A 26683-nucleotide genomic window follows, 5' to 3' on the forward strand; every position below is an offset into this window, starting at 1 on the left:
AGGACTTGAATTATTACCTTATTAGATAGCAATTGAACATTTTATTAAAAAAAACATACAAAATTAAATTGTAGTTGACTCATAAAATCATAAAATACTTTATATTATGTATTTGAAAAACAGTTATCTTGATTATTTAAAATGAATCGTTTTGCCATTTTTGTGTATAATTAAGCGGTGATTAGTGCTTAATGTTTTCATTTAACCTTAAGATTCATGCTAATAATTATATGAAATGTTCAAACATTTAAGACAATTTATAGATAAGAAAATGTTCCTAAATAAATTAACATTATGTAATATTTACAAATGTGCATTCAAAATGGAAGACTGGTAGCCTGGTTTCATCAAGCATTGTGGAACCATGTGTGGAACTAACATCTGATAATAAAAACAATAGAAGCTTACATTTAGCTAACATTTCCTTTCATGGTTTCTCCCTTTCTGTCAACTCACAGCAAGCTATGTTAGTTGCTTAAAATTGAATTACTACAGGGTTCTAGTTTAAATCTCTCTTTTATCCTTAATAAAGTTGAACAACTACAAGTATCACACAGCTCTTGAACAGTGGATAACACTAGGGGCATTGAATAGATATGTGGGACACTAAACAAGTAATCAGGGGTAGAGTGGCCATAGGCCTCACTGAGAATTTTCCCGGGAGCACCTTCAGGTCATGGGGCACTTTTTAAAAACTTTTTTAAAACTTTTTATTTCACTTACTAATCTTAGTTTCATCTTCCGAGTCCTTTAGAGCCTTCCTGCGTAAGAGCTGTACCGTGCTTGCGTCACCTGAGACCTGCTGCATCTGCCTTGCACCTAACACACATTGCCAGGCCCAAATCTCATGCCAGATTGCACCTAGGAGATCCAACCAGCTAACTCCCCCTGCTAGTCTCCTGGCTTTGATATATCACACTAACATCTACAGTGGTGCTCATGAGTTCTAACTGCACAGCTAGTGCATCTGTGTGCATGCCAGGCTTAGGCCTTCACATTCACCTAGTACTCTCAGAGGTAGAGAGACTCAGCAGCCATATTTTTCAGCCCCACATTTCAGTTTACCTTGGCCACTTATTCACAAGCCACGCTGGGCCACATAAGCACGTCATCTTGGAAATGCAACATTTAAACTCTATATTACCCCCATAAGGCATGAGTGGTGGTATTGCTGTCATGTGGCGGTAGTAGTGATATTGCTGTAGTGTGACGGTTGGTATAGCTGTAGTTCGTGGGAGTGGTGGTTGTGGTATTGCTGTAACATGTGGGAGTGGTGGTGGTATTGTTGTAGTGTGAGGGGAGATGGTATTGCTGTATTGCTGTAATATGGTGGTAAAGGGGGTATTTCTGTAGTGTGATCGGGTTGAGTGATATTGCTATAATGTAGAGACAGGTGTTTCTGTAATGCGGGGCAGGGTATTGCTGAAATCCATTTGATCTGCCTACTGACAATTTAACCACATGAGAGTGAATAGAATCTTTTTCTGGGGTACTTTAAATCCCTAATACTCCCCTGCAAACAATTTATCTAGACCAATTGTTAATATGTTGACATGTCTCTGAATGTTATATCTACAGTCCATTCACAGCTTGTAATACAATAGCAGTGTTAAACAGTCTAATTGCAGATAACCATTTATAAGACAAGGTTCATGTTCATCATGTTCCAGGGGAAATTGGACTCTATCTCTCAAACAACCTCAACCTCCTGACAAATTCAAAAACTATATTACACACTCAGACACTGTCTCACCTGCAGCCCTTTCACATGGTGGCCTCCATCTCATCCAAACCTCCAGACCTGGAGACAGAGAAGGAGGTGGGGTTGGAGTACATTTTTCCAACATTGCACATTCACACTTCTGCCAAATAACCTTTCATTCATGATCACATCTTTTGAAGTACATGCTATTTGGATTTTTAACCCATCCTCAATGCGTGTTGCTGTGATCTATCGCCCTCCGTACTACAGGGGGCAATAGAAATGTTTCATGAACATTTCTCTGCATGGCTCCTTCACTTCTTATCTTCCATCATCCCCACCATTGTCATGTGTGATTTCAAAATCATCATTGATATTTTAGGTTTCAATTTTGCTTCCAAACTACTCTCTCTAAATTCCTTCTTCAGCTTCTCCCAGTGGGCTGAATCCTCTACACTTCGGGATAGCCACTGCCTTCATCTTGTTTTATCTACACTATTCGCAGTTTCTCCTTCCCCCTCTCAGATCATCACCTTATCAGCTACAAACTTTCCCCCAATACTTTAAACTCTGCTGTCAAGCTCTACCAAGCCTTCTCATAACCATAGAAATCTTAACTCAATTAATTGTAAACATTTCTCCACCTCTTTTCAACACTTTCTCTCCCAAATATCTACATTTCCCTCTCTTGATATGGCAGTATCACACATTTTCAAAACCCTGGCAACAGCCCTTGATCAATTGACTCCAGCAACTCTTCATACTACGTGTCTACTTCATCAGTCTTTGCACACTAAAGTAACACAAAATCTTCAAAAATGTTCTCGCAAAGCAGAAAGTAAATCTTGTACCTCCAATGATTTCTTCACATATACTGCCAATCCTATCAAAATTCTCTGGACACTGCTAAAAAAACAAACTAAATCCTAACTTTCATCTCTGCTCAGGCTTCTAACCCCAAACACCTTTTTAATACATTAAAATCTTTTCTCAAACGTATCACCCCAAGCCTTCTGACTACTACCAGTGCCTAAGGTCTTACTTCCTACTTCAAGGACAAGATTAATAAGATCTGAGTTAAATGGAAGGATCATCCTCGACAAACAACCAGCTCAATTTCTTCCTGGCACCCTCTCTCACAAACGAAGATGAAGTATCTACTCTCCTCTTAACTTCCTACTCTACCTCTTGTCCTCTTGATCCTATACCCTCACAAATTGCTAGATTCCTGTCACCTGTGCTCATCCCACCCCTAACTAAAATCTGAAATCGCTCTCTCTACTGGTATCTTTCCATCATTATTCAAGCATGCAGTAATTTCTCCTATTCTGAAAATTTTTTTTAATTGTGACTCAAACTTACTCTTAATTACTCTAAACGAGCTCTCATGCCACTCCAAGCTTTCTCGAAAGAATTGCCTACACTTGCATCACAAGCTTTCTTTTCTCACACAACCTATTGGCTCCTCTTCAGTAAGGCTTTCGTTCTCTACACTTCAGAGAGACTGCATTGACTAAGGTTGTAGATGATTTGATCACTGCTAAATCTGACTGGACCAATATGAAATATGTAGCACTTTACATAATATATCAAACTCCCATTATCCCATAGATTGTAAGCATACGAGCAGAGCCCTCTTACCTCTCTGCCTGTATAACCCAGTATTGTTTTATTACTGCTTTTGTTCCCAATTGTAAAGCACTATAGAATTGCTGGTGCTATATATTGTAATGGCACAGTCGTGTATTATATTAAGGTTACATTTAATAAACAGCATTCCTCCATGTTAAACTTGTGAGAGGGGGGGCATGGTATTTGAGGGGCTACATTTTAAAAAGTATTAAAGCTATTAAGCTGAAATTTGGCATGTGACTGGAGAACCGTCCAAAGGTGCCGCATGCCAAATATCAGGAAAAAAAAAGAAAAATGCCAAATTAGGAATCAGGGGCGGATCTAAGAAATTGCTATACCCGGGGCGATTTAGGCTCCACCCCCTTTCCGACATCTAAGACTGCCGGCGGCTGCACAGTATGTGCAGGTTCGCTCGGCAGTGACAGTGTGCTGTCCCGCTGCTCTGATTGTGTTTAAAACACAATCAGAGCAGCCGGGCAGCACACTGTCACTGCTGAACGGACCTGCACAGTGTGCAGCTGTCGGCAGCAAGCCCCTGTTAGGGGGGGCGATTGCCCTTATCGCCCCCCCACCCTGGATCCGCCACTGTTAGGAATAATCTAAAACTCAAAATCTCGCCGTTTTTTTCCACTTTGTGTTTTGCAAAAGTCACAGTTTTTCAGTTTTTTGGGGAAAGCATAACTCAGTGTACAGGAGGTTTTTAGACTTGGGATTTGTTTTATTAGAAAGCTATTAGGACTTAAGAGTGCCTCTGAGGGTCTAAAATATTGAGAAACTTATAGTTTTTTACAATTTGGTAAAATATGCCCCATTTTAAAGATAGGGGATATCACAGAATGTCATAACGTCATGCGCATGTCAGATAGAGATATGTGTTGGGTGTACTCAGAGTGGCTTCACTTGCGAGTACAAATATGTCTGACCTCCCTCGCTAAGAGATTTCCTTCTGTGAGCAGGATTATCCATTAGCCATATTTGTGGGGTAAAGGGGGTCTGGTTGCGGTTTTCGGGATGCGGGGGACACACACTAGAAATTTTAGCCCTGGCACTGCTCTTATTTCAAAGTTTAATGCATTGCTAGAAGCGGCTGTTACAGAGCCCATTTTAAACCTCCCGCCCCTCATTGACATCAGTTAATTTATTCACTGCACTGAGCTGGGGGCGGGAGATTTGAAAAGTGCTCTATGTATGTTGAAGGAAAGCTTCTCTCTGTCTCTCCTGTTAAGAATCATGAAGAGTGGAAGATATAGATAATATAGTGTGTGCTCCCTCCTGTCTAATCCCAGTGTACTTTGTAGGTATGAAACCCTCTCCCTGCTGCCCAGTGTTAGTCTCTGCTGCCCCAAGACTCAGTGACAGCAGCTCAATGTAATACAACAGCATAAACATAAGCAGATAATTACCTCTAGCTGGACCGCAGCTTCTCTTGCTGATCGGATCGCTGGCAGGCTTGTGGTAATGTAGTCTTGCGCTAGCCTTTGTATCCGTTCTCTGCTAGCAGGGTCCTATGTACATAGTGTCCGATCAAAGTAATGTGCAGAGCCCAGAGCAGTGTATAGGAGGAGGAAAGAATAAAGAGATCTCTTTTTCCTGTGTTGATCAAGATTAACCTACGTGCTTCACTCACAACAATAGGCTTCTACAGGAATACAATGTTCAGTGGGGTTGTGGTTGCGCTCTTAATTTTTAAACAACTGAGATTTAAAGGTGCTCTATGCTGCACCATACCATATCTGTCCCCCCCCCCCAAATGCCCTGGGTCATCTGATCTCTCCCCCCTTTCTGCTCTGGGGGATCAACCCGGAAGTAAATTCATACAACCCAGGCACTGAGGGCACATCACCAGCTGGTGCCCAATCGGAGCCACCAGGACAACTTGAGAGGAAGCTAGTGCACAGGTGGTGATGAGACAAAAGCTGGTGAGCAGGTGGTGACATGTGAGAAAAAAGCTGGTACGAAGGTGGTGATGAACAAACAGACATACTTCACCCCATCACTGCCTACAAGAACATACGTTACATACTGCACCCCATTACTGCCTGCCAGAACATACATACTGCACCCCATCATTGCTTGCCAGAACATACCTACAATCATCCTGCACCCCATCACTGCCTGCCAGAACATACATATATTCATAGTGCACCCCATAACTGCCTGCCAGAGCATACATACTGCACCCCATCACTGCTTGCAAGAACATACATACATTCATACTGCACCCCACCCCTGCCTGTCAGAATATACATACATATATATTGCACGCCATCACTGCCTGCCAGAACATACATACACAGATGCTGCACCCCATCACTGTCTTCCAGACCATACATACATACATACTACACGCCACCACTGGCTGCCAGAAGATACATACAGACCGCACCACTTCCTGCCAGAGCAAACATACATACCCCACTACTGCCTGCCAGAACATATATACTGCACCAATGCCTGCCAAAACATACATACTGCACCCCATCACTGTCTGCCAGAACATACATACTGCACCCTATCACTGCCTGCCAGAACATACATACTGCACTCTACCACTGCCTGCCAGAACAAACATACATGTGTGACATGTGACAAAAGCTGGTGCGCAGGGGGTGACAGGTGGAATAGGCATCTAACAGAGGTGATAGAGGCTAATATAATAGAGCAATATAAACCATACTTGCCAACTTTTTTCATATGGCTTCCGGGGAGCTGCAGGAGGGAGGTGGGCGTGTAGGGGGGCGGGGCTCCGGAAATCGCGTCATTTTAGCCCCGCCCCCGTGAAATAATGACGCAAATCGCGTCATTTTACAGCTGGGGGCGGGGCCAAATGCCGCGATTCCCGGTGAATGGCGGCGTTTGAACAAAATTCTGTCCACTTCACTAGGAAGTGAAGTAAGTAAGGTCTAACTGAAAAAGAAAAAAATTAAGGTAGCTCTGACATAATTAATAAAGATTTAATTACATAAATTGATCACAATTAATTAACAAGATTAAAAACATTCAATACATAAAAAATCAGTAAACTGGTATAAAACAATTGCTTAATGATTTTATACTTATAATGTACACCTTCACTTGAGCTCAAGTGATGTAATGTCCATAAAGTCTTGATGTTAAATGGTAGATCAATATATGTCAAAACCTTCAAAGGTCAAATACATGAATCATAATGCTCTAGTGAGTAATTAGCTTCAAGAGCCGTGTAAAAGTGCACTTGATGTTTATGACCTCTCCTTGAGGGCTTCAAATGATTCCAAGGAGGCAAAGTAATAATAAAAAGGAGCAAGTATAGTTCACTGCAGTATATCAAACTTGGGGAATTTAGATTTGCTCCACTTATGTGAAATAACCACAAAGTACTTCTTTATAGTGGGTATATTCCAGAGACACAAGATCAATTTCCTCTACTGCAGATTCTTTGGTATTCATGTTTATAAGCTCCAATTACTGAAAATCTCCAATATGTCATGTGAACACTTGAAGGTATGCACTTACCTGTAGCAATGAAGAAAGCTGCCCGCGGCGTCCCAGCTTACAAATAGGCAGTGCTAAATTCTTGAAACTGAGACGTCACTAACTCGTTTCTCCACCCATATATGGCGATTTCATAAGAGGTAAAAACTTTATATTTTATTTTAATTTTTTTATAATTTATACAACATGTAGGTATAAATATGAGACACTGAAACATTTTCTTTTGTGCTATCATGTAACTGTTACTGTGGTATTTGCACATAAGTTTGCATCACTGTGTAATTGTTATATAACATGCTTGTAAGGGGATAATTAATTTCTGTGAAACAGATGATGGGTGATTTGGCATTCCTTTCAGCACCAGCCTTAGGGGTAGATTTATCAAACCCTCTATCAGTTATCTAGTACATTCTAGAAAATCACAGCTAGAATCTGGGCAACACCTTCACTTTTCCTTCTACGAAGGTTTGATAAATCTCCCCATTCAATCATAAAAGATTTTCTTATTTGAGCAAAATATTTAAATGTGCTACAAGCGAAAAGGGACAAGGGATGGAGATGCACATTTAGAGGCTCATGCTGACTTTGAATGGTTTTGCGTTCAAATTTTCAGACCTAAAAAACGCAAGTGCATGAAAATTGCAAAATCTTATAGGTCTACACTAGTAGCATATGCTACAGGCATATGTCAGATATACATACAACTGATTTTTAAAAATTTTATTTTGATAGCAAAATACGCATTCGCTATTAGGTTCCAATGCAATAAATAAATATCGTGGATACAGCAAGTATATCTCTCCTCACCGTGTATGAACAAACGTGTTTCTATGCAGGTCTGCATCTGCTCACAGGTACATAAATACACCTTTGCTGTAATTGGCCCTTCCCACCCCATCCCACTTCTGTTTTGAGGGTGTACACCCAACCCATCATTAGCCCCTTTATGTTTTTTGATATTTTGTTTACAACTGCAGGTCTCCCACTGCCGAAGGCAGGGTTGCCAGATTACACAGTGCTGTATGCACAAACTTGTGGGTTGTGGTGAGAGGGTAAAATAGTGTTAGAGTGAAGTGTGCTTCTTTCTTATTTATGGAAATCCATTACAAGGATCCATACATGCGCTGGACAGGACAATATCATAGGCTATTGTACCACCCAACAATAACCAGTATATAGTGCAAAACAGTAAAAGATACATTAGAGATTTTGAATAGCAATATAAATACATTCATTGACATTTGCACGGTGCTTAGTGGTTAGCACTTCTGACTCACAGCAATGGGGTCATGAATTCAATTCTGTGTGGAGTTTGTATGTTCTCCCCATGTTTGCGTGGGTTTCCTCCGGGTGCTCCGGTTTCCTCCCACACTCCAAAAAAAAAATACTGGTAGGTTAATTGGCTGCTATCTAAATTGACCCTTGTCTCTCTCTCTCTCTCTCTCTTCTAGTCTCTTGTGTGTGTGTGTGTGTGTGTGTGTGTGTGTATGAGTTCTCTGTACAGCGCTGCGACATCAGTGGCGCTATATAAATAAATAGTGATGATGATGATGATTTTACAAAGAGATAAAGTTATAGAGCAGAGATCAACAATTTCCGGCATGACAGTTGTAACTCAGCTGCAACTTCCATCACTGTCGTCTAGTTGAATGCATGGAGGATTTAAGGAAAAGTACTGTAGTTTAGTGGCCTAAGTATCATTGATGATTAAAAAATAATACAGTATATGGGCTATGAAAACTAGAAAATCTTAAAAAATGATGACATATTTCTATAACTGCTACATTTAAGGGTGTCATATGTATAGGTTACATGCAACATAATTCCAAAAATGTTAGGACCTCTATGGATCATATTTTGAATTAATGTTCCTTGAGCCAAGAGCTAAAGGAGTAATGCAACTGAGTGAGAAAAGAGCTGTAGCACACACCATGAATTAAGTTGTGGTCCTCTATAGCACTGAGATACAAATACTATAGTCAATATAATAATGAAGAGAAATACTGCAATATTTGCTTACAAAACCATTTAAGATGAATGCAACTTGCCCCTAGTGGACCTGCCTCAAGAATGAATGAGGGCTTAATACATGCTCATCCATTGAGGGTGCCGAGCATTGGATTGGCTGAGCGTGTATTGCCCCTACCAGGCCATTTGAGTTTATTCATTTTCATTATGGCACCTCTAGAAACAAATTATATATGACATATAGTTTTTTGTTTTCATTCCCTAAGAAGATTCCTTGTGGATTTAGATGTGTAAAAGACAGACCAGAAGATTGTAGGCATTTTATTTTAAATGAAATGTTTTTGCAATAGTGCCAGTGATATGGCTGTGCCGTGTTCCAGTGGGTCCTGGCTGCCAGAGCATAATGACATGCTACTTGCAAGCTCTGGTAGTGACTGGTAATTGTCCTAGAACCCACTGCTGTTTTTGGTTGCATTCAGCAAATTTATGTATTTATGTTAGAATTGCATATTATAAAATGTAATATGTCCCAGTGCTGATGGCATGTTGGGTAGGTGTAGTGACCTCTGTTTGTATAGAGTGTAAATTGTATAATTAGTGATCTTATCTGTTAGATAGAAATGTATCTGCCCAAAAGTAAAGTGACTCTGGAAATGTTGTCAAGTATAATATGGTAACACAATAGAAATAGAAATTTAAACCAACATGTAATTAATTAAAAATCAATTATTGTTGCTATTGTAGAATAAGTAGCATCATAGAAAAAATACACATGGAACAAAATCACATTAATAACACAATTTATTAAAAAATAATCTACAAAATGTAAATTATGTGAATTAGGATATGATTATAGAATAGAAATACAGTAGATAAAAGCAATAAAAATGACTAAAATTCATTCAAAATACAATATAAATCTCTAGGTTAGATAAATAAAACAAACAATAAGAAAAAATAAATAATCGCGCAATCATTAAAAATCATGTTCATTTCCAGTCCAAATCAATTACTAAGAACAATTTGTTGACATTTAGTACAATTCGTACAGCTGTACAACTACATCTGCAGTAGCAAATATATGAGCAGAATGAAATAAAATATACTGTAACATGTGTAATGTAAGGCAACCTAGAGGCGAAATACTCAATTCCTTTATTGCTTTAGATGATTTAAAAAGCTCAAAACATGAGCAATTAAAAAAGGCTGAAATTACTTTTGTAAGTTCACTTAAAATAAGGAAGGATAAAATTAGCAAATATATCTAGTGAAAGACTACACAAACTTACTTTTTTTAAATTAGCCTACCACCTCCTGTGACATTGGTGAGAACCACTTTGTGCAGGCCTCTGAATGGACTTAGAATTATTGCTTTCCAGAGGCACTAAGGGACTTGTCCATATGTGGTACTCTGTGAGTGAACACCAGCTCAGGTTAAAGCTCAGCTCACAGACCTACAGTCCTCATTTTCTTGTATTAGTGTGATGTGATTGTTTTTTCCTTAATAAAGGTCCTTCTTGGTTCCAAGCATAATTACACACAAAATGCTGTGTGACATCACAGGTATTTCCTTGCAGGAACAAAGGCTCTGCTATATGCTTGGGAAAACTGAATCATGCAAAATATTACTATTAGATCAGTGCAAATGTATCTATTAGTAACTGCAGTATGAATTACTATTAGTCCAATTTGTATTGGGTCTATAGCAGCTGAAAAGAGGTTAAAAAAAAAGTACAAAAAGATTAGCATAGAAAAGTAAGGGGAAAATCAGACCATTGCTCCTGTTCCAATAATTACTTTAAATCTTGAGAAAAGTTAATATCTGGGATCCTACGTACTCGGAGAACAAGGTGATACAATTGTGGGGTAATTTTTTGATGTTATGCCAATTGTCCAAAAGTAACTATGAAAAGAATTCAGGAAATGTGTTTTTGTGATATTTCCTCATCTAATGCCCATAACATACAACTATTTTAATCCAATATGATACCAAATCAAAGACCTATATCCTGTTAAAAAATACAATATAAAAGTCACAAAGCACAAAACTGCCATTAAGGTGCACTAAACCTTGTTCATAAAGAGGTATTTATGAGATTATAATTCCCTGAGTGATTTTTAGTGGTGGGGATTTTTTGATGGAGGGTTGATATTCCTACATGGGTCACAAAAGAAGGGTAAATAAATTTAAAAAAAGACTGCTTCTTTTTTTAACAACAATCTGTAATGATTTATTAGCAGTAAAACTGACGCATAGATATTGAATAGCTGGTGTGAAATCAGGCAGTTTTTAGGTCAAATCAACTAATATTGACAACATAAACTCTAGCAATGAGTGAAAATAAGCTTAAAGGTGAAACCAGGCAGTGCTATTTTCTCTAGTCCTAACCCTGCTGCCCCAAACTAGTAGGATCAATGGGGTTCTGTGTTGGGACCTGCACACTTCAAGCGATATCTATTATGCTGCTGGCTGTAGCAGGTAATTCTCCAAACTGTTAATTCTCAGTATGTTAAAGTAGAGATGTTGATAGTGTTAGGGTTAACTGCAAGGAGGCTAGTGCCTGTGCAATGGTGCTGTTGCCTGAACTTTTTGGCTGAGATATGTTCGATGCAGCAGGGGTATATGCAGTGGGGCTGATTGTGTGCACTATGAATGTCAGTATGACTGCGGCTGTGCTTTGTGCTGGTCACTGCAGATTATAATATGGGTGGTTGGAGATCACCTCTGCTTAAAGACACATGCCTGGCTTTGTGTGTGTCATAGCATCTTTGTGTATGTGCATCTAACACACTGGGCACAAAAGCAGATGTTTGTAATTTGTAAGCACTTAGCTGCCAATTTTATTGCTATATTATATGATCCTACATATGCTGTGAGCTTGTGAATCCTCTTCTTTTCATACTCACCGTTTAAACAAATAGACTTTTTTAACTATTTTCTTGTCAACTGTGTTATGTTTACTATATAATTCTTAGAACACAAACACAGGACCCAACAAAGCAAAAAATGTATTAAGAAGTTCTTCTTTTACAGTATTGCCATAATGAAGAAATAAAGCAACTGACATTCATATAACTTCCATCTTAACTCTATCTACCCAGCTCCTGTTTTAATTGTGGGTCCTACTATAGTGATCATATGGCATAAAGGAAATCAATTTTATTTGGCTGAGAAAACGTTTCCCTTATGCAATGTTAGATACTGCAAAATTTATTAAAAAATAAACAGACAATTTTAATTAGAATATAAGATCCATCAACTTTTAAATTACACAGAATATGCACTATTGTACCAGTGTTCTTCAAGAAACACACAGTGGGGGGGGAATTCAATTGACCGCGTTACTCGTGGGAATAACGTGGCCCGCTCACTATTACCGGTACAACGGTAATAGTGCGCATTATTACCGTTAGTATGGTAATGGTGCGCATTATTCTCATGAGTAACGCGGTCAACTGAATTCCCCCCCAATGAAAGCAGAAATCCAGGCAAAACCTGTTCAGCCTAAACTCCCCTTCCCCCAGCTAGAATAACTGAGGCATAGTCATCACTACATGATTATCAGTTACAGATTTTTGGTTCCCAGGCAATGGCTGGACATGTTGGGAGAGGTTCATAGTGATTATAGATAACAAAAGATCACACTATTGTATTCATTAACCAGAGTTTTGATGACTCTGTTTTCAGCTGTCAAATGAATAATGATTTATACCTTGTACAAATTAATAATGTGAAACCATTTCAATATAGTACTCTGAATAATATAAAATATGGCATTTGTAATACTTGGTAGCATTTCTTTTTTTACCTTATGGGCACCATTTAGAGCTAGAAGTAAAGCTATAAAAGGAGCAAATTGGCAACTAGGGGATAACCATGTTGCACTGCAGGGAGGGGCATGTTCTAGCTCAATTCTAAATTGCAGTGTAAAAATAAATTTGTCCAGCATTTGTGTGCTGCATGTACAAAAATTTCTAATAAATGCATTTGCACCCCTTGTATTGCAACATGGTCTGCACTTTTATTTTGCTTTCATCCTAAGCCCTCCTAATAAGGCCCTATATGGTCACACTCAACCAATTGATTATAAAAATATATCTGTATATTTGTATTGGACCACCCAAAAAATCTTATTGATTATAAATTCAAGTTAAGGCTATCAAACTATGTCATTATTTTCTCTCTTATAGCAATGCTGTTTCTTTTGTTATGCACAGGAAATAGCATGATGATGGTGGGTATGGACCAGTCCCTCAAGCCGTTTGATTATTTCATAATCCGGTAGAGCCAAGGCGTTAACATTCAGACCCAGCATACGTGACACCACTTCTCGAAAATCTACCAGCTTTAAAAAAAAATGCAGAAATAAATTGTTAATTTATTCATTCACTTTAAAATTGCTACCAGATTTTTAATGCAGTTATGAACTGACCTTGCATTAAAGACCAAATACTGCCTGTAGCAAAAGAATGGAGGAGAGGGGGGACAATCAGTGCAGTAGAAAGCAGCATGTAATTGATAGTGAGATGCTGACACTGAACACACTCTCCAAGCCCCATCAAAGTTCTCCCATCAGTTAATACAAGGTCACAGGATTCCCCCCCAACACTGTACGTTTCCAGTACTACATGGAAAACTAGGTGTTTATGGGGTTTTTTTGTTCACACGTTTGCAAATTAGTGTTATTTTTTTCTTCCATTATTGTTTACATTCTCTATTTCAAATGTAGTCAAACATTATAACATTACAGTTCAAATGGCATAGATGACATTGTTATTTAGTGAACTTTGCAGGGTGAAAATCACACACAAAAATATACACCCTGAAAATTCAGTGTCGGTAAACTTCATTGATAAATAATGATCCTAAATAGGATCGAGCAGGTCCCCAGATGTGTGCATTGATCAAGCGACAGTCTCCTCACTGCTGTCACTTGCCTGTATCAAATAGGCAGTGGTGCTGTCAATGTCCCTTCTCTGTGATGTTCCCATGTGAAAGGGAACATCATGGGGGAGGACTGACACACTGTGTTTGAAGAAAGGCCTGTCTCAGCAGGTACAAGCGTCACTGGACAGACATTGGAGCAACAAATTGGGAAGAACACTGTGCCCAAGTAATATACAGTATTATTGTTTTACTTACTGAACACCACTAATTATTAAGTATCATTTAAAAAGCAATTTTCTTTCATTTTAATTTTCTTAGGAGTTCAATTTGTTATGAAGGATATAATGAGAAAACAACATTTCTAAAGGCAACATTTAACAACACTCATTCTCTAGTTTATGTTACCATACACGCTGGAGATATATACATTTATTTAATGCTCTAAAAAACCTATCAATGGCTCTTGTCTTAGAACATACTTGTAGCATAAGGTGGTAAAACAAAAATACATGTAAATGATGAATGTTAATAATAATAATTATACAGTAAAGACACTCAATTTACCTTTCTCTGCTCACTTAAGATCTTTCCCTGAGCTACAGTCATAGTTGTGATAGCACCACAATTCCAAGAAAAAATAAAACCAGGAAATCGTTACCATGGGCTGCATTCAAGGGATCAAGTAATTCTGTCATAATAGGAACATTGGGTATATGGGATCCACGCAAAGTCAGCAGGAACTGTCAGCAAAAAGGTGACAGAAAAATTATTTCTATTTGTTCCATGTGACGCTAGCGGGCATTGTTAGCACAAAAGGGTTTAGGCGATAGTTATAGTAAAGTCTACTGCTAATGTGGGTCTTTTTGTCGTTTTCTTTCAATGTAAGTCTGAGTGTTAGTGTCTGTCAGTGTGAGTCTCTCTCACTGGGTACCTAAGCTGGCGATCCTGCTGTGTAAACAGCCTTTAGTGACATCATACTCCTTTTTTGTGTATGATATCACACACCTGTTTTTGAGAAAATACACCACTTTTTAGGGGTAGATAATTTAATCTGCAGGTCAGGACAGTGGAAACAGCATGTTTCAGCATTGTAATCTTCTAAATAAAGGAGTTGGGCTGAGGGGGTGGAGAATTAGCATTTAGGGAGGCGTCCCTCAGTTTACAGGTTTTCCTAACCATAAAAGGATTTTAATTATCCAGGTGGTGTCGGAAACAACAGACTTTGACTTGCCAATCCTACTTGCACTTTTCCTGGAAAGCGCATTTCTAGAGGCATTTTCAATGTAAAATATATATATTCAAACATACAAAAGTGACGTTTAATAAAGACAGTCCTGGGGGTACATTTACTAAACTGCGGGTTTGAAAAGGTGAAGATGTTGCCTATAGCAACCAATTAGATTCTAGCTGTCATTTTGTAGAATGTCAAAAGATAAGGTTTGAGTTCACAAGTGTGCTTCAGAAAGATTGATGCTCGACAAAATCCTATAATGACCATACATCAGTCAATAATGCACAATATAGCATACAACCAGAAGACAGGACACCAAATCAAGCGCTAACCTTTTCACATAGATTAATAGGGAATAAGAATACTTATATTATATGGTGAGTAGGAAGATTTCCACATTTCTTACAGGCGATCCACCTCATGTAAAAGACAAAACAAACAACGTACAAATAATAGTGCAATCCTATTTGTACAAGGTAAAATGTCATACATAATTAAATAAAATAGTAAAAATAACAGAATGTGAGAAAACTTTCACCACACAAAGTTGTAAGTGTGCCTTCATAAACAAATCACCCTTTATCGTGAAGTTTCCCTTTAGGTATAAGGCTTACTAGATATATGCTTAAAAATCGTATCTCTGGAGTTCTTTAAATCTTTGATAAGACCAGTACCAGGTATCCGACAACGTTCTCGAGGGTGTTTTACCAAACTAAAAAATAATAGAAAAAAAAAAAAAACACGATCTAGTGTAATATGTTTTGATTAAATTTCATCGAAAAATTTAATAATTAAAACACTAGACGAACATACTTTTTTTAAAAAAAAACGTAAAAATGAGTGCAAGTACTCCTACCGGATATTGAAAGATAACAGGCACATCATATAAAATGCTGTTTTGGTCCCGGGATCGGCCAATTCCTCTCAAAGAAATAGAGTTTTCGGAAGGTGGACCTTTAGCACATAACTTGCACTTTCCAACGTGTTTTGGCCCAAGTGTGGGTCTTTCTCAAGGTAGGCTGAGAAAGACACCTGTCCACTCGACCCTATTCCCTCCCAACTACTCCACTCCCTCTCCTGCACTGCATGCCCACCTCTAACTCACCTCTTCAACCTGTCTCTACCCACTGGCACATTTCTATCCTCCTTTAAACATGCGCTCATCTCACCTATTCTAAAGAAACCATCTCTAGATCCAGCCTCTCTCTCCAACTACTGCCCTATTTCTCTCCTCCCCTTTGCCTCCAAACTACTTGAGAGATTAGTGTACAAATGCCTGTCTCACTTTCTCTTCTCTCATTCCATTCTCGACTCTCTGCAATCAGACTTCCACCCTCAACATTACACTGAAACTGCTCGCACAAAACTGATCAATGATCTACTTACTGCAAAATATAATGGTAATTTCTCCATACTCATTCCCCTAGACCTCTCTGCTGCTTTTGATATTGTTGATCACCCTCTTCTCCTACACACACTTCACCTTCGTGACACAGTCCTTTCCTGGTTCACTTCCTATTTATCGAACTGCTCCATTAGTGTTTCTACCTCTGGCACATCCTCCCCTCCACTCACACTATCTGTTGGGGTCCCACAAGGCTTTGCTCTTGGCCTTTTACACCTCTTTTCTAAATCGCTCATTCGGCCTCCAATACCACCTCTACACTGATGACACCCAAATCTATATCTCTTCGCCTGACCTCTCTCCTTCTATACTATCTCGTGTAACCAACTGTCTTTCTGCTATCTTCACATGGATGTCTCAAAGCTCACCCAAAGCTCAACATGTCCAAAACAGAACTTATTATCGTCCCTCCTGCCAGAGTCACCACCTGCCCTCAAATCTTCCTCACTGTCAATAACACCACAATTTCATCAGTCTCCCAAGCTCGCTACCTTGGTGTCACACTTGACTCCGCCCTCTGCTTTATTCCTCACATCCAGACTCTCTCCCATTCCTGTCGACTTCACTTTAAAAACATTGCCAGAAAACTCCCTTTTCTTACTCAATATGCTACAAAAATTCTTATCTATTCTCTCATCTCCCATCTTGACTATTGCAACCTCCTGATTTCTGGCACCCATATATCCACACTTCAATCAATCCTACATGCTGCTGCAAGACTGATCTTTCTCTCTCACCGCTCCACATCTGCTGCACCACTTTGCAAAACCCTACACTGGCTCCCTGTGTCCTCCAGAATCAATTTCAAATCACTCTCCCTTACCTTGAAAGTCCTCAGCAACAACACTGCATACATCTGAAATATCATATCAAAATACTCTCCCTCCCGCTCTCTTAGATCTACCTCTGACCTGAGCCTTGTCTCATCTCAGATAACCACCTCTCACTCCCGACTACAAGACTTCTCCCGTGCTGCTCCCCACTTATGGAATTCCCTACCACGCTCAATCAGACTTTCCCACAGCCTTCAAATCTTTAGATGCTCTTTGAAAACCCATGTATTTTTTAGAGGTGACCTTATCCTCGATAACACTAATGCACCCTCACAACTATCCCAACCTCCACTCTGAGTCACACTTGCTCCTCTTGTGTCACCTGTGCCCTCTTCCCTTTAGAATGTAAGCTCGCTAATGAGCAGGGTCCTCCATACCCTTTGTTTTCATGTCTCCATTCATTTTGTCTGCCTTATCTGTTCTTGTTTTACGTATGTCCTGTTTTATGTATGTCCTTGTCTTCCCTACTGTGCAGCGCTGTGGAGCACTGTGGCACCTTACAAATCTACGATAATAATAATAATAATAATAATAATAACAATAATAATAATAATAATCGAGCACTCCTTAAATGGTACACTATTACCCCAAAGACCTATCATCTGAAGTTCCGGGACATTACAAAGAACCTCCACTCCACCCATGAGGAGTTTGTCAACCTGCTGCGGGAGTCTGCCAAGAAGTGTGAGCGTGGAGCAGGTGCCCAAACCATGGAGGAGGTAATAGATTTGATGTGCCAAGAACAGTTTCACTGCCGGTGCACATCGGAGGTGAAAGAATGAGCGCTGGACAGGAAGCCAGGCACCCTTGTAGCAGCTGCCCAGTTGGCTGATCAGTATCTGGCAGTGAGGCCACACTGGCAGAAACGCCAGGCTAACAGCCAAACCCAAAGGACTATACAACCAGGGGGACACCTCTCTTTTACTCACCCCCATAAACAAGTATCCAACCTTTCAGGTACCTTTCGCCAGCCACCACTCCACTCTGTCCCTGGTGGCTATCAGAGTCCATCGGAGCCCAGGCTGGAGAAGAAGTGTTACAGCTGTGGGAAAACCGATCACCTAAGGATGGACTGTCCCATAGCCCTACCACCCCAGACTCATGCCTCTTATCCGAGTCCTGGGGCCCAGCTAACTTGCTTAACTGGCAAAGGTGAGCCAGTAGAGACTGTTTCCACCACTGCCAGCACAAAAAGACCCCCCAAAAACATGTGGAGAAACCTGCAGCCGGTCCTGCAGGGTGAAGGACTGAGAGATTCAGGGTCCTCTATAACTGTAGTGAGCCCCAGTCTTACTGATCCTGCTGCAATATTGCATAGTTGCACTGCCAAACTTACTGTGGTAGATGGACTGGAGAAATAAGTGCCTGTAGCAAGGGTGTATCTGAACTGGGTTGATGGCCAGGAGTTGCAAGATGTTGCCGTTATGGATGGCCTCCCAACCGAAGTGATCTTGGGCAAAGATGTTGGGGGTGGAATTGTGGTCGCATTTCTCAAATCTATTACCCGGAGCCAAGCTGCCAGACTACAGTTCACGATCTACAACTGCACAACCCAGCCCAGAGGAAAGGACCACAGCTGCTAGACAACAGCCATCACCTGCAACCAGTACATCAGCCAGCCCAGAGGAAAAAATTCTCAAGCTGCTATTTCTACAGGAACCAGCCAGCTCTTTGCTTCTGAAAAGATTACATCCCCTACTAACGCAGCGGATGTTTTTTCTGGCCTATCTGATCTTGTGGGGGGCCCGGTGATGCTCGTGCCGCTAGCAGTATGCCAACTCCAGCGTTGAGTATAACTGACCACTGTGACCTCGCTTTGACTGACCCTAGTATCCCCAACATAGACCCATTGTGTAGTGTCCTGACTTAGACGATAGTGAGACTGCAGGAAAGAGTTCAGGGCAGCTAATTTCTCTTATTCCTCACTGGAAGGCATGAGGCGATAAGCAGGCGGCAGCCTTCCAGCGATGGAGGTGGGGAGTGTGACCTGTCGTAAAGGGTTCGTGTACCATGTCGCTAGGATGGTAGATCGGGATAGACCAGTCAGCAAACAAGTTCTACTGGTGGTACCATGGAGCTTTTGCGCGCAACTGATGTCAGTTGCCACAAAATCTCTAGGGCTGGACACCAGGGAAGAGACTAAACACTGAGGTGCCTGACACATGACTTTTTCTGGCCTGCAATGTCAGAAGACATCCGGGCCTACTGTAAGTCCTGAGATGTGTGCCAGCAACTTGGACGTCCCAGTGCTTGTGCTCTCCTCAGGTCCTTGCCAATAGTTGGGGAACCTATTCAGCGAGTGGCTGTTGACATTGTAGGTCCCCTGCCTGTGCCTATTAGACTGGGGAAGAGGTACATCCTCACCATGGTGGACTACGCTACCCGATATCCAGAGGCTGTGGCTCTGTCCACCATCACTGCAGAAAAGGTTGTGTACTCACTGCTAGGAGTATTTAGCAGAGTAGGGTTCCCTATTTAGATCCTAACCGATCAAGGGACCCAGTTCATGAGTGAACTGGTCCAGTGTCTCTGTGCAAAGTGCAGAGTGCGGCAATTTCGTACTGCCCCCTACCATCTTCAAACTAACGGACTGCGCGAGAGGTTCAATGGCACTCTGAATCACATATTACGGGCATTTGTAACTTTGGAGGGGGGGGACTGCCGCACCACCTGTTCGCTTATTGGGAAGTCTACCGGTTTCTCCCCCTTTGAACTACTATATAGCCGCAGAGTCCGTGGAAATCTTGAACTGTTCCTGGAGTCTTGGGAAGGGGAGCTACCCACCCAGGATGTCTCTGTGGTGGAGTACGTGTTAAAGCTCCGAGATCGGTTAGAGAATCTCATGGGACTTGGCAGGCTAACCTAGCAGAAGCGCAGGTAAAACAGAAGACACGGTATGATCAGGGCGCTCGTGCCAGAGTATTTGAGGTAGGGCAGAAGGTCCTTGTTCTGATGCCTAAGCACCAGAACATGCTCCAGGCTGCCTGGGCTAGACCGTACAAGGTCTCAAAACGTCTGAGTGACATCCCTTATGTGGTGTCATTTGATAGCGACAGTAGGTGGCAGCGGTCCTACCACGTGAATATGTTAGAGGCATACCACGAGGATGTGGAGTCGGTTGCAACGGTTTGCTGCTTACTGAGTAACCAGGAAGTGATCCAATTCCTGACCTCCTTGCGGATGCCAGAGGTGAAGGTGGTGTAGAGGAAGTGGGCTGGGATGAGCAGTTGAGTGCCCGCAAGAGGAGCAGCTTGATTCAGTGCTGTGGCACCTTTGCGACTCAGTTCAGTAGGAAGCTTGGTCGAACTTCCTTGGTGATGTATGTGGACACTGGTGAGCATAGGCCAATTAGGCAACCCGCTTATTGGGTCTCATCAGAGGCCAAGGAGTGCATATACAAGTAGGTGTGGGAGATGCTTGAGCTAGGTGTGATTCAGCCACTGCACAGTCCATCCGCTTCCTCAGTTGTATGGAGAAGGACAAGACTATGCGGTTTTGCGTATACTACCACCGGTTCAATAATGTGACCATGTCAGACGCTTACACCTTGCCATGTAATAATGCTTTTGTAGATGAGTTGGTCAGAGCTCAGGGTTATCTAGATGACATTTCCACTTTCAGTAAAACTTGGGAAGATAATCTGAAGCTGGTGTTAGGGAAAACTCTGTGGGCAGGTCTGACTGTTAGGGCAGACAAGTGGCAGATGGGGTTTTCAGAGGTGCAGTACCAGGGGCATGGTTTGGGGGTAGGAAGGGTTAGGTCAGAACTAGCTAATGTAGAGGCAATCCGAGACTGGCCCCAGCCCAAGACCCAGTTACATGTACTGGCATTCTTAACGACTACAGGGTACTACTGACATTCAGTCCCAGACTTTAGTACTGTAGCGAATTCCCTGACAGATCTTAGTTAGAGAAAATTCCCTAAAGTAGTGGACTGGACACCCACTTGTGAGCTGGCATTTTAGTCATTAGAGGAAGCCCTGGTTCGTGCTCCAGTAATGTTGTTGCCCAATTATGACAAGTATTTTATTGTGCAAACTGATGCATCGTAGTGCGGGTTGGGAGCAGTGGGGCCAGATGGGCAGAAACACCCTGTGGCATATTTGAACAGAAAATTGCTAAACCGGGAGGTGGGGTATGCCACAATTGAAAAGGAATGTTTGGCCATTGTTTGGGCAGTGAACTTCAGCCTTATTTGAATAGACGACATTTTACTGTGGTGACTGATCATAATCCTATAAAGTGGCTACAACACACATCAGATGAAAATGGCCGAATACTGCACTGGAGCCTGGCATTTGAAATTTATGACTTTCACATAATTCACAAGCAAGGAAAGGCTCACAGCAATGCGGGTGGACTGTAGCAGCAGGAAGAGCCGGATCCCCCGGGTCACCCCCGTTAACCGTAAGACACTGCGGGACCAGGAGCCAGGTCATGGGGACATGGCCCACTGGTGGCTCACATGGACAAGGGAGTGAGGCTAGATCACTTATAAATAACTTATTGTAATAAAATATTTCAATTATTAGCACAGTGTGCCAATTTATATTGTTGCAAATGTACTGATTCTTGATACTGTGTATTAGAAATGTACTTATTTTATTATATTGTGTTGTATTTCTATATAGAAAATGCATTCATTTCTGAGGTATTGATTTGTAACTTCATTATTTGGTTTTGTAACTTTGCTAGAGGAAGTCTGTTTTGCTGATAGCAGGAAATGCTAAGTAAGTCTTTTCATGTGAAGTGAAAAACATTTGCTTTTGTCTGAAAGCCCAGCAGGGGGTCGTTATCTGTGTACATTTCTTGTTAGACAGACAGGAAACCTGACAATGTAGTCAGCAAATCTGAGGAAATCAGGTTGATGTGAAAGTTAAAGTGTGTTAGATGCAAGATTAGATTATTTCCTGATATTAAATTATCTGATCAGACGTTCCAGTGCCAGCTAGAAAGGGGCAGGGTTAACTCCTGCTAACGTTTCAAAACTGTATAAAAAGACCCCTGTTTGACCATGTAATGTATTACTATTCCATTAGACCTTCTGATCACTGGTACCATAAACCAGCATGAACTGTCCTTATTAGAACACTTGAGCTAATAAACATGAATTGCTTCAAGATAATGCTTTGGCAACTTCTTCCCTGCTGTAACTTCTGTCACCTGCAGACTAGCCCCAAATCTAACCCGTTTTCCGGCTGTTCTGAGGTTGGGACCCAGCATTCCAGTACCAACACTTTGCCCGCTACCTGCAGCTCTGGCCACTGTGATAAGCCAGGGGGGAACCATCCACAGCAACCCTGATCTGAAGACAAGAGGTCAGGGGTACCTACCAGCCCAGATGTACCAGCAAGTGGGTACACTAGCATCGACAGTTAACCAGAATGACGCAGTTCTGAATGCCGCTAAGGAGTCCAGTGGTGGCAGCAGCTTAAGACCCCCCTACTGCAGTTAGAGGGCGCATTTGGGAGAAAGAAAGGGGACAGTGGCAAGGCAAGCCCAAATGGTCCCCAGCAACACAACAAACAGGGTGGCATAGGTGGTCCATCCTGTCACAGTGAAAAATATACTTTGGCATAGCTTGAAATAATAGTGAACAATACAGTAATATCAACAACATAAGACAAAAACATTAATTGTCACAACCATATGCACTGGATCAATATATCAGATGCTAACATTACATTGGGAATAATTTCAAGGGGTGAATGCATATATATTTATCTCTACAATATACTGCCAAGCACACACACACTGGCAGCCCTCAAACACACCACACAGATTGAACAATGCACTGCAAGTTGAGGCCCTTCTGTATGGATGCCAGCATGGCATAGAAGCACCATGTGACCAGTTTGCAGCTTTTAGGGGTCTTTCAATCACTTGCAGTAAGGTATAACAGTCACAGTATGCAAATCCATCTGTAGCAACAACTGTAAATTCTCAGCTTGTATCCTTGCTTACTTGTATCTTGGGATTTGTAGTTCCACAACTTTATTGCTAGTTAACTTTAGCATTGTGGTATAAGCTCAAATGCCGATTAAACAAAAAATTGGTGCAAATTTACCTGTCTACCCATCTATCCCTGACTCTTCAGCCCTTGTGGCCAGATATAGTCCAAACTCCACTTGAATTACTCAAATAGGTAAAGAAACCACAGTTACTTATATGCACCAGTGTGGGTCCCAGGATCTGGACTTGAATCCCTCTAAAATGGCTGACTTGCCAAATATCCTTCCTTAGAGGTGTATGCAAACCTCCTCCTGCAGCTTCAAACTGTGACTTCCTAGCAAGTTCTGTTCACCCCTCCTCTCTGCTCTGATATACCTCAAGTCAGTTTTCTCTGCCCAGATCACCAATCCAGTGCCCTCATGCTTAGGGTCACCTTCTTCGGACTTGTCACACAGCTCAGTCTCTCTCCCCTCTGCTCTGGAATTTTTCCAGTCTCTAAACACACAGACCCGTTTGGCTCTGCCCACTTTTCAAGGTAGCCTTGTTGGAAATGTAGTTTCCTTCTGGTAAACAACAATGTCCACCTCTTTTCATACTGATGCAAATGTGATTAGTAGCCCCTGGGTGCTCAAGTCCAACTGCAGCTTCCCCAGGGGTTACAATACTAAAAAAAATCTTATAGCTTAAACAAGATAAGTAACAGAGAGTTAGGGAACCTAAGTATAAAAACTATAGATATGGGGCCTGATTCATCTTCGTAAGTAAGACCATTTACATGCTGTATTTTGCATGAAGTAGGTCTGCGCATGCTTAGAAATGGACCTTACACCAATGACCACAATTGCATGCAATTGAAGCCCGAATGCAAATGACAAGGTTGAACATAGGCAATGTTCAGTGAGGGCTAACCGAGGCAGTGCCAATGCAGATGTGGCCAATTCAAGTCCTGGGTTTCTCTTAAGTATGTGTTTTTTAGCTGTGTCATTTGCACTAGCTACAGGTCGGGTGTAAGTGCCGATTGATAGTGATGATGGACATGGCATAGTCTTTGTATTAAAAACTACACAAATGCATGTCACTAGCTAGCACAGTATGTAAGTAAGATAGACTATAAAAAAAGCATTGTATGTACAGTAAGCATTAAGAATATTCTGATTTATGTATTTAATGTTCAAAAAAATGGAAACAAAATTCAGCATTATTAGGTCAACAATTCACATGGTGGACAGTTTTATTAGGTCGACAATTCAAATGAACTATTTTGCATTATGGTCTTGGTCTACTACCTCATGTAAGATGCTTTGTGGTCGACAGCTAGACATTTATTTGATCAACATTCAGAAAGTTAACAACATTAGGTCAAGTTTTTGTTTACAAATATTTTTATTAATGATTATAGTATTAAGAGTTGTTCATTTGTTTTGCATTCTGATGTAACCTTATAGTGCACATATGCATGTGTGTATCTTGTGGTCTGTTCTGTGTGTCTACATATGGCAAGTAACATTTAGGCAGATGCGGTGGTGGAGCTAAAACTGGGTGGAAATAAAGCCTTAAGATAGGTTGGTTTAGTGAGACACAGGGCACAGTTGAAAGATAAAAGAATAAATCTGAAGTGGAGGAATTTTTGCAAGTAACGAGTTTATTAAAAATTGCAGGTAGATCTGGCATTTCAAAGACAGGGAAGTGGGATGATATGCATAAGGTTTGCAGGATTGCGGGTACATTAAGGTGGGTGAGATTTGGGTAGGAAGGATTGATGGGAGCAGAGAGTGGAGATAAAGCAGGACCCAGGGATGTGTGAAGAGCTTATTGTAGTAAGAGGGTGAGGAGGGTGCATAGGGGGATAGAATGTATTGTGGGGACTGCGAAAGAAAGGGCAAGACATACTGTGAGATGTGGGTTACCAGAAGGGAGGGAAGGAGCGGGGAAGTATCTGATGAGGGGGTAAGTGGGATAGGGATGGAAAATATATAGGGAGCAGGGAGGAGCAGAAGGTCAAGAGATACACAAAGGGGCAGAAGATATGGAGTAGGATTAAGCCCAAGTAGATGAGCCGAGATGGTAAATAAGGAAGGGAAACCCGCAGTTTAGTAAATATACCCCCTAGTCTTTTTCATGTAAGCTTGTCTGCAAACTTAGTTGCTTTCTGTCAATTTATCATTCAGAAATCTAGTTTTTCCAGAAATCAGAGAGAGCAGTAGTAAGGAGGAAAGTGAGGTGGAGGCAGGGAACTTGACAAGTTGCGGGTGCAGAATTGCAAGGAGCAGAAGTGAGGAGGAAGTAACGGCAGGGGGGAAAATAGGATGCCCCATCTAACACAATCATTCTTATTGTGCAAGTTATCACAGAAATAACACTCTATGTGAAAATGTTGTGAATTATCTGAATGTCGATCAAATATGATTTGCAAAGCATTTAGAACAAAAAATAGAAAAAGTGAAATAAAGAGTATATTTTACTTTTGAAATAGGGGATCTTGCTCAAATGTGCTCTGTGAGTCTCACAACATGTTTCACTGGATGTAAACTAGTATAAATACAAATATTACTGTTCTATATCTGGCATCAACAACATCCAGATTTTATTGTAATATATTAAATAACATTTCATGAAATGAATCAAGTAATCATATGGTGCATTTCTCCTATTATATCGGTGCAGCTATTTCTACAGACTTCCTTGAGAAATAACTGATTGAACTGTTCTTTTTATTGTAGCTGGGTACATTTTGTTTGCCTATTTTAGTTATTTTTGCATTCACCATGTTCTCGCAATGTTTTGAAATAGTGACCGTGGATTGCAGACTCTAATTAGTAGAGTTGCTGGAACAACACAGAACATGGCAGAAAACTACCACTGCATTTCTTCCTTGCCCACCAATCCACCAGTTAATAGAAGGCAGCCACAAACAAACATAAAAACTTCATCAGTGAAACACCTTAGCAAAACAAATTTAATACAAGCAGCCAGAACTCTGGCCAGTAACTAGCCAAGAGACCATTGACCAGTAAAGTTATCTTGCTGTCTTCTGCTGTTGAGTGGCACCAATCACCATCCTCCATTCTGGACATTTCAGAGTCGATTAAGGGGGAAGTTAAAAAAGTGATTTTTTTTTTTAAACCCTGTCAAAGTGAACACACTGTATATTTCTTGTAGATGTATGCCCACATATGTTTCATAGATTGAAGCCACATGATAATAATGTGTATCAGAGCTTTGACATTCAAAAGTAATTATTGCTGAGTTGGTAAAGACCTAGGGGTATATTTACTAAACTGTTGGTTTGAAAAAGTGAAGATGTTGCCTATAGCAACCAATGAGCTTCTAGCTGTCATTTTGTAGCATGCACTAAATGATAACTAGAATCTGATTGGTTGCTATAGGCAACATCTCCAACTTTTCAAACCCGCAGTTTAGTAAATATACCCCCTAGTCTTTTTCATGTAAGCTTGTCTGCAAACTTTGTTGCTTTCTGTCAATTTATCATTCAGAAATCTAGTTTTTCCAGAAATTAGATACCTGCACCAAGCAAATAAATGTGTGTGTTTGAAATAGTCTTACTTTTCCAGTTAGAATTCTGGCTACATCTCCATGCT

General features: G+C 40.8%; 1 protein-coding gene across 1 annotated transcript in view; it reads right to left on the minus strand.

Moving 5' to 3' along the window:
• Nucleotides 1–12797: 12797 nt before the first annotated feature.
• Nucleotides 12798–26683, minus strand: part of CCDC170 (coiled-coil domain containing 170) — a 63113-nt gene continuing 49227 nt past the window's right edge. Inside the window, exon 13 of the mRNA XM_075200714.1 lies at nt 12798–13122. Within this exon, the coding sequence (XP_075056815.1) occupies nt 12985–13122 (138 nt within the window). The 3' untranslated portion in view covers nt 12798–12984. The remainder of the gene's footprint in view (nt 13123–26683) is intronic.

The sequence above is a fragment of the Mixophyes fleayi genome, chromosome 3, assembly GCF_038048845.1.
Source record: "Mixophyes fleayi isolate aMixFle1 chromosome 3, aMixFle1.hap1, whole genome shotgun sequence".
In the NCBI taxonomy this organism is placed as follows: domain Eukaryota; kingdom Metazoa; phylum Chordata; class Amphibia; order Anura; family Limnodynastidae; genus Mixophyes; species Mixophyes fleayi.